At 41.6% G+C, this 15,188-nt stretch overlaps 1 protein-coding gene across 1 annotated transcript in view; it reads left to right on the forward strand.

Annotated features, from left to right (window-relative positions):
- The window catches only part of LOC120521243 (ICOS ligand-like), a 59,030-nt gene that overhangs the window by 18,391 nt on the left and 25,451 nt on the right, over positions 1–15,188 (forward strand). Inside the window, exon 2 of the mRNA XM_039742994.1 lies at positions 5,771–5,833. Coding sequence (XP_039598928.1) covers positions 5,776–5,833 — 58 coding nt within the window. The 5' untranslated portion in view covers positions 5,771–5,775. The remainder of the gene's footprint in view (positions 1–5,770; positions 5,834–15,188) is intronic.

A 15,188-nucleotide genomic window follows, 5' to 3' on the forward strand; every position in this document is an offset into this window, starting at 1 on the left:
CATTACATTCCAGAAGTACAGAAGTCACAAAAATACTTTTAAAAGTTGCCATCTGGGGGGAATGCCACCAAAACCCAGGCTAGAAACAAAAAAGGGCCTGCAATAATCTTTATAAAAGAAAAAATCTGCTTTTAATGAAGATGCTCTGTAGCACCAGAAACTCCTTAGAGCACAAAGGAATTGCCAGAGAAGGCGAGACATTACACATCCACCAAAGTTCAAGTACAGACTCTGAAAGCAACGTCAAAAACTGAGCACAGGTTCAAAATGTTGAAAAGCACAAATGACACTCCACTCCTTAGAGCGCTCGAATTGAACCGCCGGCAACAATGGGAGGCCCTCCAGTATACAGGATGGTGGGCAATTCCTTAGGGTGATTAGGGAAGCACCCATAAAACACATGTGACATAATCAAATAAACACAAAGAATAACTTACATAATAAACAAAAGAACATACTAACATACAGTTAGAAACACAACTTCTGCCAGGGGAGCAATGCTGGCTGAAACATGACAGCAATGAGACAATAAGGAGTCTGGACTAGATTAAGAAGAATTTGACTTGGGTGGAGATACCAAACTCTGAGCCACAGCACATACAATCCCTTGTCCAGGCTGCATAAGGTATACTGCCCACTCCATTGAACCTGCCAATAACGGGTAAAGCAGAGTCTCCAATCTGCCCACTGACCTCCAAGTGAGGCCCCTTGGAACACATAAGGAGCAGCTGCCCCAGAACACTTGCTGGTGAAGGTCACAGATGGTGTCTCAAGTAATTCTTCAAGGCTATCGCCCAAAACTGTCAATGTAGGAATCGCTGCAGCTCAGCGTTCCCTCCCCTCTAAGCAGGTGATTGCTTTTGATTGTGTCCTGTTCTGGGAGTCCCAAAAGCACACAAATCCCATAAATAACTCTTACATTTCCCACTCTGGTTTGTTACCATCAAAACCCCAACTAGAAACAAAAAGGTCCTTGAAGATTTGAAGATTGAAGATTTACTTTCAAGGAAAATGTTTGAGAATATAGAGTCCTGATTCAGAATCCCAAAAGGAACAGAGCTGAATGCCAAAATATCCCATTAAGTCACAATTAGGCACATCATTCTTCAAAAACTCCTTATAGCATTAGAAACGAATCACTAGGAAATTTGGGAGACCCTCTGGATTTATAAGTCTGAGGACAGTTCCTGGCAGTGATTGACAGGTGGCCATGCCTCTTGGGGGCCCACTCACAAAACACTAAGGCATTGATACATTGACAACATGAAAATAAAAAGTACTAATCAAACACAAGCAATATTAACTTAAATGATAGGATCAAAAATGAGCCAAATGGACATAAAACAAAGACTGGACCTGCAACCAGAGGAAGAACCACCAGCTGAAACAGCACAGCTAGGGCAGGCGAGCAGACAAAAGCCACAGGGCAAACACTTGCGTGCACTTTGGCCTTCAGCAAGGGATTGGCAGTTACTGCTGGACCTCAAACAACAACTGAAGTAAACCAGTCATGCTGTCTGTCTCTAACTTGTGACCCAGCATGTTCATCTTGACTGAGGCCACCAAACAAGTGGTGATGTTGGACCAGACTGTCCGGTGGAGAGAATGTCTGAAAGAGGCCATTGAGAGGAAGCTGATCTAACACATGCAATGTCCAAGTAGGATGGGGAGCCAGGTGGGCTGCAGGGGCTTTGCAACTCGGTTTCTAATTAAAGTCCTCAGTTTTCTAGGTATAAGAGGCGGTGGGAGGAGCAAAGAAATCCATTAGACAACCCAATTCAGAGAAGAGAACCTGTCAAAGGCTAGAGTTGGAGTCTAACTAGCTAGCATGCCAGCTGGACATAGGTTGGGGTACTATCAGCCTCGGCTGGGTCACCTGGAGAGAGTGCTGATGTTGAACGACCCAAAACACCCGAAATTTCCAGCCAGAACATCCCTAATGACATGTCCAGCAGCACCAGTAGATGAACTTAAAAACTGCTTGCCCTGGAGAGTGGTGACATTTCGCCCATTGCCACATTACCACATTACCACAATCGTTTCCTTGGTAATCAAAAGGATTTTTCTCTAAATAGAGAAACAGTCCATGTTGGTGCGTGACAAGGCTCTGGTTCATAAGCCATTGTGTTCCTTTTGTCAGCTGATTATATATCTGACCATGGAAATTGGGCACTTTAAACAAAAGCCCTGCCAGGTTTAAGATAAACATCTGAGAAGTAAATCCTCATGTACAAGTTAAATGGCGGCAGCTACAGCTCATTCACCAGGGATTAGAAGGAGAGACGAGACAGGTTTAAAGTTACATCTGATCACATAGTGGAAGAAAAGGAGCTTTAATTCAGTGCCACCGGAAAAAAGTAAAAATGGTAAATACTTGCCAGGGACCCGTGTCTACCCTCAATAAAGTGGAGCTTCTCTAACACGGTCCATCCTGTTTATCCCTTTATTTGAAATATACAGATGAGGCATTTGTTTCTTTTCTAACTTGGCTCATTGCATTGTTTGATTTCCATGCTGCACACAACCCGTGGTGAAAGCTCCCTGGTTTGGCGCTCTGTAAGAATTACAGTCCTCTTGAAACTGACGTATTTCTCCCCAAGTGCACATGGGCCTATTAGGACAAAGACATATTACCTGCTCTTTTATGGTCATTTTAACGTCATCATACACAACAGAAACCCATAGAAAAGTCCAAAGTCTTATCTTGTCCAGGTCAATGAAGCAGGAGGAAGCAGAGAATATCTTCAGATCTCCCATAGATTAACTTCAAGGTCCACAGGGCAAACGTTTAGAAGAGTCCCTTAGGTCCAGAAATGAATGAGAACACATTTTCTGATGACCGTCACTGTACACATCAACTTCAATTGACCGTTTCTGTCATTTATTACCTTAACGACCAGTTCATATGTAGGTTGATTGAAGTTTTGTACAGTATGTGTTTTTTTATTTGTCTGAGAATTGAAAGTCCTTCTGCTTCCTGTTTCAGTTGACATTCACTCAGCAGCTAAGTACTTATTCATTTACTCATCTTCAAGCCCTGGATGTATCCTGTTGGCCTTTGCAGAAGACTGGAAACAATCAAGACTGGAGTCTTATCGCATCTCATCTCATCTCCTCTCATTTTCCAAAGCTGTTTTTTTTTTCTGTTGAGCGCCACAGTGGCAGCAGGCCAGGTAATTCAGGCCAGATTTCCAGCTATAGATTCCAGCTCTTCTCCGGGAATTCCCAAGCAATCTTATACGATACAATTTATTTTTGTAGAGCCCAAAATCTCACAGGAAGTGCTGCAATGGGCTTTAAAAGGCCCTGCCTCTTGACAACCCACCAGCCTTGACTCTCTATGACAACAAGAAAAAACTCCCAAAAAAAAAACACTTGTAGGGAAAAAATGGAAGAAACCTCGGGAAAGGCAGTTCAGAGAGAGACCCCTTTGCAGGTAGGTTGGGCGTGCAGTGGGTGTCAAAAAGAAAAAGGAGGTGAATAAAATACAATACAACACACAGAACAGAACAAATCCTCAATACAGTATAAAAATAAAAAAAAATTACAAGTACAGAGCAGAATTTAAAAGTAGATGATGTCCCATAATATGATTTGGATTTGTTTAGAGTCCTGGACACCTCAGCCATCAAGCTGCCTCCCCCATTTGGCCATTCCATAGCTGAGACAGTGCTGGGCCAGCCAATCCGATGAAGGGTCCCTTTTACCCCACAATTCCTGCGATCCTCCATCAGGGATGACTTTACCTTAGGCAGGCAAAACAACTTGGCAGGTGGGCCGTGGCACCAAGTGACACATTTGAGTACCGAGAAGAGAAACAGAATAGGTGAGGGTTAGTATTCAATTCTAACTATCATGTTACTTATGTTTTAGTGCTAATGACTAACAACAGAGATGGAGTCTGCACAGTTAATCAGCAGCTCTAGTCAGGGTGTGCTAAACTGAAGTAGCGAGTCTTCAGCTGAGATTTAAAAGGTGAGACCAAAGGGGCATCTCTTATAGAAGCAGGAAGACCATTCCACAGTTTAGGGGCCCTGTAACTAAAAGCTCGACCTCCCACTGTTATTTTATTAATCCTTGGAATCCTAAGCAGACCGGCATCTTGAGATCTTAATGTGCGCTCAGGTTTGTAAGTCATGATAAGTTCAGACAAAAAAGCCGGACCTTGGCCATTTAATGCTTTATATGTTAAAAGGAGGATTTTGAAATCTGCCCTGAACTTAACTGAGAGCCAGTGTAAAGATTTAAGAACTGGAGTTATGTGTTCGTATTTTCTTGTTCTTGTAATAATTCTTGCAGCCGCATTTTGGATTAACTGGAGACTGTATAGAGAACAGTTTGAACAGCCAGTGAACACCGTATTGCAGTAGTCAATCCTACTAGAAATAAATGCATGAATTAATTTCTCAGAATCCTGTTTATTTAGAAAGTGCCTTAATTTCCCAACATTTTTAAGATGGAAGAAACCTGATTTGGACAACTTTGTAATATGTGCTTTAAATGACATGCTAGAGTCAAAGATAACTCCTAGATTGCGGGCTGATTCAGTAAAATTAATTGGGATTCCGACTGAGTTAAATGATGACAGAATATTGCTGTGATCAGCGTCATTCCCTCCAACAATTAACATCTCTGTTTTATCTGTATTTAAAGACAAGTAGTTCTCATTCATCCACTCCTTTAATTCACTAACACAACTGATTAAAGATAACATCGGAGAAACTTCATTTGATTTAAATGAAAGGTATAACTGGGTGTCATCTGCATACGAGTGAAAATTAACATTATGTTTCCTAATGAGAGATCCCAGTGGAAGCATGTAAAGTGAAAACAGTAAAGGTCTGAGTACTGAAACCTGCGGGACACCATATTGAACTTCTGTGTATAATTATGGAGTCCTGTCAGCACATTTCTGTACATATTGGAATCGATTTGATAAATAAGAACTGAACCAAGCGAGCACGGGGCCTGTAAGCCCAACATCGTTTTCTAGCCTGTGCAGTAAAATAGAATGGTCAATGGTGTCAAACGCTGCGCTTAAGTCCAACAACATAATTACAGTGGAGGTTCCTTCATCAGAGGATATCAGAATGTCCTTTACAACCCGTGTTAGTGCCGTTTCTGTACTATGACCAGTGCGAAAGCCAGACTGGAATTTCTCAAATAAATTGTAATGCGTAAGGTGTGACTGAAGCTGACTGGCGACTACTTTCTCTAGTATTTTAGAGAGAAATGGTAAATTTGAAATAGGCCTCTAATTATTTAGTATGTGTGGGTCTAGGTCTGACTTTTTAAGTAAAGGTTTAATGACTGACACTTTTAGTGCATCAGGTACGGTGCCATGCAGTAATGAACTATTGATAACAGTTAGAATAGGCGCTGCAAGAACATCCATTGCACTTATTACTAGTTTTGTTGGCACCGGATCTAGGGCACAAGTAGTGGGCTTCATTTTAGTAATTAAAGTTAAGACTTCCTGGTGAGTTACAGGATTAAAATGACTAAAGTGTGGCAGGGTCTGCTAAGCTATTATTTGGTTTGTACTGTGATGCAGAGATCTGGGATCTTATATTTTTAATTTTATCATTGAAGAAGTTCATAAAGTCTGTACTTCTAATATCGAGAAGCCGGCTGACAGAGATGTGATCCCTCCAGAGTGTCTGGGGTCTGCTGTGACGTTGTTCACTCTGCTCTGCTGGCCATTGGGATATTCTTGCTGTTTTACCTGTCCACCTTTAAACTTATGATCTTTGTTTTTATTTCATTTTAGGAGAAATGGCATGCATTTGGATGAAGCTCTGTCCTCTTCTGTTATCACTCGTTTGTGTCTCAGGTGAGGGCTGAATGACATCTCTTAGTCTGTCGTAAGTTGAAACAGTAAAACAATGCAGTGTCCCAAAGGAAGCTCCACTTGGTTAACACTGTTTTCCGGCCAGTTGATGTTCTTTCTTCTGTTGGGTTTTCCAATCCAGATTTATTCACAGGGGCATTTCTAACCATTTTTACTTGATGTGTAAGAGTTCAGCGCTTCCACATGAAAAGGCAGACAGATGTGATAAAAGCGTAACCTTTAATTCTCATTGAGTGTCTCTCCTTGGGCCTGCTCATGAGTTCCATCAGTGGAGTTGTTCAAACGCGTCATCAAGGCCGCCCTCGTCTCTCCCACGTTTGATTCATTTTGACTGTCACTGTGCTCTTATTCACTTTGTTTCTACTTTTCTTTCTTGTGATTCTCCCTTACTGCCATTTCAAGTTCCTCATTCACTCCACTCCTCTGTATCTTCACTTCTGGACGCTCACCTTACCCTTCAAGTGTAACACATTATTGAAAGCCATTTCTCTTCAGTGTTGTGCAAATGGCTAAAACATTTCAAAGTTTTTCTTCTTTCAAAGATCTGTAGACATCATGGTAGACAGCAGGACTTCAGGGAGCTTCAAACCTCAACAAATGTGTTCTAATATTCAAAAAACTATTACAAGTGTAATAAAAAGGCAAATGTGGCTCCATCACAAACCGTTACGAAAAAAGAAGTACAGAAGCAAAGACTAGTCACCATAAAGCAACCTACACGGACATGGACCAAGTGTGCAAACTGTCACAGTGTGTCACCACAGCTCCACACTCAGTGTCTGTGAGCAACTTGGCCCTCCACTTGGTCACACCGACCATCCTGTAAGTTCCAGCTAGAAGGAGCAAAACGCTGATGGCCATTCTGTGAGAAAACTAAGCACACATCTAATGCACCTTCGCAAAATCGCAATCAAGGGCGGCTGTGCTTTACTCTGGACTCTGGATTTTGGTTGATGTCAGCTCACCTCGTGACCTGAGCCAGTCCACCATGTTGCATATTTTCATATGGCTCATAGATAGATAGATAGATAGATAGATAGATAGATAGATAGATAGATAGAGGTTATTTTCCCGGGTCCTCCCAGCGTGTAGTTTGCGTGTTCTCCCCGTGTCTGCATGGGTTTCCTCCAGGTACTCCAATTTCCTCCCACAGTCCAAAGACATGCAGGTTAGGTGCATTGGCGATCCTAAATTGTCCCTAGTGTGTGTGTATGGGTGTGTGTGTGCCCTGCGGTGGGATGGTGCTCTGCCTGGGGTTTGTTTCCTGCCTTGCACCCTGTCTTAGCTGGGATTTGGCTCCAGCACACCCTGTGACCCTGTAGTTAGGATATAGCGGGTTGGATAATAGATAGATAGATAGATAGATAGATAGATAGATAGATAGATAGATAGATAGATAGATGTGAAAGGCACTATATAACAGATGATAGATAGATAGATAGATAGATAGATAGATAGATAGATAGATAGATAGATAGATAGATATATAGATAGATGAGATAGATACTAGATATAGATAGATAGATAGATAGATAGATAGATAGATAGATAGATAGATAGATAGATAGATAGATATGAAAGGCACTATATAAGATAGATAGATAGATAATTTTTTTTTAATTTTAAACAGACCTTTATTAACAATTATAACATAATTGCATTTAAATTAACAGTCAAAATTAAACAACATTTAATAACACACTTTTCCTACTCATACTTTAAGACTAGACATCCATCTTCCAAGGAGCATAAAACATCATTTACAGCCCAGATTTCTCTAAATATATCTAATTCGTTAATAAGTTTAAAATATTCAAATTCAATTCTCAATCTCCTTTGAAGGAGGACCTTAAACATTAACAGAGCATCAGTGGTTTTCTGATCTTTATCTCTATTTCTTCTCGTTTTTAACGTTGCCATCTTGGCCTGGCCTAACAAAAAATTGCCAAGTAAACATTGTCTTTTACAAACTCTTGACACAGACATTCCAAAAATATAAATGAGGTTATTAAATATAATTCCCAAATCCTTGAACAATAAATCAAGAAAATGCAGCAGTGGTTGTAATCTGGTACAATACAGAAATAAATGATAAACTGTTTCTTTTTGAAGGCAGAATGGACACTGATCTGTTGTGCTGGCACCAATGGTTTTTAAAAATGAATTGGTGGCTACTGCCACATGTAGGATCCTCCACTGCAGGTCCCCAACTCTTTTCTCAATTGGCGGTTTATATAAAGTCCTCCATGCTGGAGATGTCGTGTCATGCAGACACAGAGTGTTCCTCCACAGGGTATCAGTCATGTCTTTCAAATGAATAAAATGGGACACTTTAAGACACCAGTCATACAATTCTTTTTTTGACAAATTTTGGAAAGAAATTCCATTTATGTGATTAATTGTTAAAATGGAGTTATTAGAACTGATAAAATCTTTTACATTTGGTTTAATTGTAATGATACATTCAGGAGGTTCTGCCTCTTTTATAAGATCTCCAGAGATATAATCCTCACACAGAGGACCTGCACCCAATTGCACTAAAGAGACTTTAAGTTTGTTGATTATCGACCCCCCAAGACGGACAGACCTAATCCCAAGCTCACGTGCCACAGCTGCCCCAGACTTCCACTGGTTGCTGACTGGATCAATAAAGTTGGCTACTTTGGTAAAGCCTTTGTTCATTAGCAGTGAGTTTAAACTAACCGAGTCAAACTCCAAGACTGGATTCCATATTACCGGTTCTTCGAGTAACCAGAAGACTGACTCCACATTAATACCCACTCTGTTTGTTTTGGTGTGCCAAATCAATAACATGTTGCGGTAAAAGGTGGGCAGCACAGATAGCGCCAATCGCTTGATATCAATGAAAAGGAGTTGCCAATCAAAATTGAGATTTCCGACCCTGTGAAAAAAAGCGAATGCTAAACTCCTCCACAGTAAAGGCTGAGGGGCATACAAGAGACGCTGTAAATCTGTCAGCCTAAAAGCTTCAATTCTACTCAGAATGTCCACCAAGCCCTGACCACCTTCATCCACAGGCAGATGTATCACACTGCATTTAACCCAATGAAGTTTGTCCCAAAAGAAATCCAGCAATATCCCCTGAATTTCTTTTAAAGCCAAACTGGAGGATCTGCACACCTAAATTTATGCCAAAGCATTGAAGCAATTAAATTATTAATAATAAGCACCCTACCCCGAAAAGAGAGCTTGGCGACCACCCATTTCCATTTCTTCAGTCTCCCCTGAATTTGATCAATTAAGCCCTTCCCAGTTATCAGCTGTGGCTCCAGACTTCCCAATGTAAATTCCCAGATGTTTAAATACCTTAGAGTTCCATGTTGGACCACTTGGGAGGTTTGGGGGAGGACAGTCCCAGTTGCCCATCAGAAAGGCATTACATTTGGACCAGTTGACCCTGGCAGATGACACCGTTTGAAACACCTGTAAACAGTCCTGCAGCAGGACAACATCATCAGGTTCAGTGATGACAACTGTGACATCGTCAGCATATGCCACCACCTTAAAAGATGCAGTGGGACACACAGGCAATGACAGGCCGTGAAGTAATTGGCGAAGTCTGTGGAGCAGGGGCTCTATGGACAGCGAGTATAGCATACCGGAGAGTGCACACCCCTGACGAATGCCCCTTGTAACAGAAAATGGGGCTCCCAACCCTCCATTAATTTTTAAAACACTAAACACATTCGTGTACATTAATTTAATATATCCTAGAAAGGTCTCACCAAAACCAAACCTTTCTAGAACTTTAAATAAATACTGGTGGTCTACCCGGTCAAAGGCCTTCTCTTGATCCAGTGAGATGAGACCCGCCTTAAACCCAAAAATGTCAGAAGCAGATACCAAATCCCGCACAAAGAAAATGTTATCAAAAATACATCGTTCAGGGACACAGTATGACTGATCGAAGGCCACCAAGCAGTTCATGACAGTCCTCAGACGAAGAGCCAGCGCTTTAGAAAAGATTTTATAGTCTGAGCACAGCAGGCTGACCGTCGCCAGTTTTAATGTTGCAGAGATCCCCTTTTTTAGGTAAAAGAGTCAAAACTGCTCTCCGACAACTCACCGGAAGTTCTTTATCCCTGATGCTCTCCACAAACACAGTCAGGAAGTCCTTACCCATGATATCCCAAAAGGACTTGTAGAATTCGACGGGAAGTCCATCGATCCCAGGGGCTTTGTTCTGATTTAAACTCCCAAGAGCTCTAGTGAGCTCCTCCAGTGATAGTGGCAGGTCGAGCTCTTCCTTGGTGGATGGAGTCAGCTGTGGTAGGTCATTAAAGAAAATTTCTGTGTTTGAAGACAAGTCCACTGTTTCTGCAGAGAATAAGTCTTTGTAAAATTTTAAGGCAAATTCCGGATCTCCTCGGTCTCCGTCATTTCAGTCCCATCTGCAGTTTTCAGACAGTGAATGATTTTTGCCTGAGCAACCTTCTTCTCCAATGAAAAGAAAACTGCGTAGGGGCTCTATTTGGGAAATATTCTGGAATCTCCCCCTGACAATGGCGCCCTTCACCTGTTCATCCAGCAGGGACCTCAGAGAATCTTTTTTGTCTTTTAGAGACTCAAGCAAATTGGCATTAAAACCGGTTTCCAGTTTGGTTTGAATTATCCCAATGTCCTCTTCCAGTTCTTTAATGGCCATGGTGACCTTTCTAGAAGAATGTTCAGAATAAAACTGGCAAAAGAGTTTAATTTGGACCTTGGAGACGTCCCACCATTGCTTCAGAGATGAGAATTCATTTTTGCTGAGTCTCCATTTGTCCCAAAAGAGACGAAAGTGTTGAAGAAATAGAGAGTCTTTAAGAAGTTTAGTATTAAAGTGCCAGAAAGATTTAAAATTACGCTCAGACCCCAAAGAGAAACGAGTGAGAGCTAAACTATGGTCTGAAAACCCTGTGGGCAGAAGACAAGAGCCCAAAATGAGGTTCAGATTGTGCCGTAACGTATAAATCCTGTCCAGCCTTGCCATGGATAACATGCCACTGGAGGCCTTGAGCCATGTGTACTGTCTTGCTGTCGGGTTCGACTCTCTCCACACATCCACAAGTTCTTGCTGATGAAGGACCGACTGCAACACCTTGACTGACCCTGGGTGAGGCTCAGCGCCATTCCTGTCCATCTCTGCATTTTCAGTGCAATTAAAATCGCCAGCTAAGAACACAACGTCCTCTGAACTGCACTCAGCTAGCACGTCTTTTAACAAAAGAAAAAAAAAACTCTCTCTTTGCCTTCATTTGGAGCGTAGACATTTAAGAAAATAATGTTTTTCCCATGAATACGCATAACGACCTTCATGAGACGACCTTTAATTTGCTCAAAACAGTCAATGGACTCCGGGAGAAACGCCTTACTGAAGAGCACTGCCACCCCTGCGCTGGCACTGGAGCCGTGGCTCAGAATCGATGTCCCACTCCAGTCCCTCTGCCACTCCGACTCATTCATTGGGTCAGTATGAGTTTCTTGAAGAAAAGTAACATCTAGTTTTTTCTGTTCCAAATATTGAAGAGTACGGCTCTCTTTAAGGGAGTCTCGCCAGCCGTTAACGTTCAAAGAGCCCAAAGAGAAAACAGGCATTAGAAAGAAAAGAAACGGAGCAGTAATGACAAGAAGAACTTTAACTAATGAAAAGAGAGGAGCTGGTGTGGAGCCATTATGTGCTGGAGGTGAGAGACTTTCTAACTTTACTGATAACATTCTTTAACGATTAAACTCTTTTCTTTCCATTCCCAAAGGAACAGCATTGCATAACTCGCTTGGCTGAAACCAAAAGTTCCAGGTCAGGAAAATGTTCTACACATTCACCTTCCTTTTGCCTTCAAGAAAATCCAGAAAGCTCAGAATGCTTTCAGTGCTGTACTCCGTTTTCCAAGAGTGCCAGTTAAATTGTCACTTGACATACAAGAGTCACTGTCCTCACCACCCTGCTGACTCCCCTCACACTCTGGGCTAATTGTCACCTCTCTGGTACTTAGAAACGATTCTTTAAAGACACGTCAGCCCCTCTGTCAGGTTCATTTTGTTACTTCTCTTGGCTCCTACTCCACCGTCTGAGGTTTCTTTCCTCTTTCTGGGGAGTGTCGTCCATTCTTCTTCAACATTCATTTCCTCAACAATTCCAGCTTTTTCTTCCCTAACTGCACTGCCTGAATTAGTGCCTGGTTCAGTTTCTGCCACAGCTTTGACATTTAAGAGAGGGCAAGCAGTTTCACTGTGGACTGTGGACTCAGGACTGGCCTCGGTCTGCTCATCCACCTTAGATGGCTCACAGGTAGCAGCGGCAGCATTCAGACCTTCAATGTCATCCACCTCAGTTGGTGTCGTTTCAATGACAGGCTGCATAACCTCGGTCTTAGCTTGGCCCTTTTCTTCATCCTGATTTATATTCACAGTAGAGGACTTCAACTCGGCCTCGGCCGATCCATCCACTTCAGGCATTTTTATCTCAGCTTTCTTTATTTCACTCCTTTCAACTGTGGAGCTACAACTGGGTATCTGATTATCAGAACTTCCTACAGTTGAGCTAAGAGTACCAGTGGATACCTCACAGACAACAATCTGCTGATCTTCAGCATCGGAGTCGGAGTCTTCAGACTCATCCTCTACATCTGACTCGCTCACTGCATTTATGTTTCCACCCATAGCATGACTACAATCAGCTCTTTTACAGTCAACTGCTTTGTGCCCTGCACGGCCACATTTAAAACATTTCATTGAATCAGAAGATATAAACACAATATAGTCACATCCATCTACTTTGAATTTCAGAGCAACATCTAACTCATTGTAACCTCTGTTGAGGAGCATAAAAACCTGTCTCCTAAATGAGACCACATGTTTTAATTCTGGCTGTTTACACCCCAAAGGAATCATAGTAATGTCAGAAATAATCTCGCCATACCTTCTCAATTCAGTACGTAGCAGTTCATTCTTCAAGAAAGGAGGAATATTAGAGATTATAATCCTCTTTGCAGGAGTTGAAAGCGCAAAACAGAAATGAGGGTTCCATTAATGACTAGGCCTTCCTGAACCAGTTGGTGAACTAAGGCCTCTTCATTTAGAAATATCACGACAGCCTTATTCATTCTTGAAGCAGAAATAATGTTTTTACATCCAATTATTTTTCCAATTTCAGTAACACACTTCTCTACTGAAACTACTGGATCAACAATCAATTTGATGCCATTTCTTCTGCTAAGTTTTTCAAAGCCATGTGGCAAAGGCCTGGCTGTATCCCTCGGGACACAGCCATCCTAGACACTTCTTTTAAAAAAAACACTAAATAAACTTGAAATAATGACTATATATAAATAACACAGCTAAGAATTAAGAGAAATGACTAGAAAAAAGAAATAAAAGAAAAAAATGGAAAAAAGAAAAAGCTAAACTCAACTCACTCTCCTGCTAGCACAAAGGCCACTTCCACTCCAGACCAAAGCAATCGACACACAGAGAAACAGCAAGACAAGATAGATAGATAGATAGATAGATAGATAGATAGATAGATAGATAGATAGATAGATAGATAGATAGATAGATAGATAGATGTGAAAGGCACTATATAATAGATAGATAGATAGATAGATAGATAGATAGATAGATAGATAGATAGATAGATAGATAGATAGATAGATAGATAGATAGATAGATAGATAGATAGATAGATAGATAGTGAAAGGCACTATATAACCAATAGTGGTTCAAGATTCCATACCTGTATGGGGGGCTGGCCCACCAAATAGGCAGTGTGGTCTCTGCCACTATCGAGATATGGACAGAGATAGACACCAGTACAATGGGGGACTTGATAAAGGACCCTTAACCAGCTGGTATACTGGTACAATGTAGGGACAGGGGGCAACTTACTTGAGTTATTTACAACCCTGAAACACTAGATGGCAGTGTCACTACATTGTGGTGCCTCTGTGGATGCCCACAGGGCATGTTGAGAATTGTAATTCTGTGGGGCAGCTGTTTTAGGTTTTGTGGGTGATACCAAGGGACAGCGTCATGGCACTGGAATTACTTTAAATATCAATGAAAATGAAGTGAAAGAACTTGTCCGAGGAGCAACACAGCCCAGCAGTGATGAAGATAAATCAGTTCCTGCGTTACATTTTTCCTGACAGCTCACAAAGGCTGAATATCAATGTGCCAACACAAGCTGATTACAGACAGATAAACAATTTCAGAAAGCAGGTGTAACACGATAAGGGCCAAGCATACCAGACTGTGGGAAATGCAGAGGCTGAAATGGTTACTTTGACAATTTGGATGAAGAGAAGCAGCTGGTAACAAATGAAGTGTCAGATGCTCATTTTGAAACTGCTAAAAAAAGCGTTGACATCCTGTCAGCTGAGGCCGTTTTAGATTTTGACAAAAAGCAAAATACGAAGAGATCCCCCAAGTCAAGACTGAAGCTGAATCAAGGAAGTGAAACTGCTCTCCCAATAATAGAAAACTGTTTTGCCGGCTGCCGTGAGGCAAACTGCGTAAGACCCCCTCAGTGCCACAAAATCACAAAGTTCAGATCACACAACAACAGGCTGGGAAAATCCCAAAACATCTGTCTTGGTAAAATAAATATTCTGGCATGTCTCGCAACTGAAGACACCAGCTATGCTGTCACGGAAAGTTGTTTCAGCATTCAATGGCCTTTGATGAATTTCCTGCACTCTTTGTTTCAGGCTTGGCATGGACTGCAAATCAGCAAACGAGGAGACTTTCTTGTTTAGCCTGTCATCGTGGTTATTCTACCTTATTTTATGCCTTCATTGAAAGAGCAAAATAAAACATATTCTGTTTTACCAGTTTATAACATATTAATATACATAAATGCATTTCAATGAATTTGCACTCCATTTCAGTAACGTCCCTCAGTCTGAAGCACAGAATGATTCTCGAGGTGCGCTGCTCAAATTAATTAACTCATTTCAGCCGCCCCCCCCAGTATGTCTACAGAGCCAGCAGATCTACAGAGGACGCCATTTCTAAGGTTCTTCACGTTGCAGTAGCTCATCCTGAACACTGGTGAACGTACCTGCGAATGCGATTTATCGATTATCGTTCGCTTGTCTTTTAACACTGTTATCCTAGGAGATTTGTTACTAAACTTTGTGATGACGCGGGTTCGCTCCATGCTGCCATCGGACTTCTGGGAGCTCTTGAACCCGACACCATCGGTAATGTCACCGAGATGAGCTGACAAATGAGGACAATTCTCTAATGAAGCCAGGGGATAGTGTAAAAAGTGCCAAGGTGCTTTTATTATAATAAACAGTCGGGTCCAAACAAAAAGTGCAGTGCATCACAATTC

The sequence above is a fragment of the Polypterus senegalus genome, chromosome 2, assembly GCF_016835505.1.
Source record: "Polypterus senegalus isolate Bchr_013 chromosome 2, ASM1683550v1, whole genome shotgun sequence".
Taxonomy (NCBI): Eukaryota; Metazoa; Chordata; class Cladistia; order Polypteriformes; family Polypteridae; genus Polypterus; species Polypterus senegalus.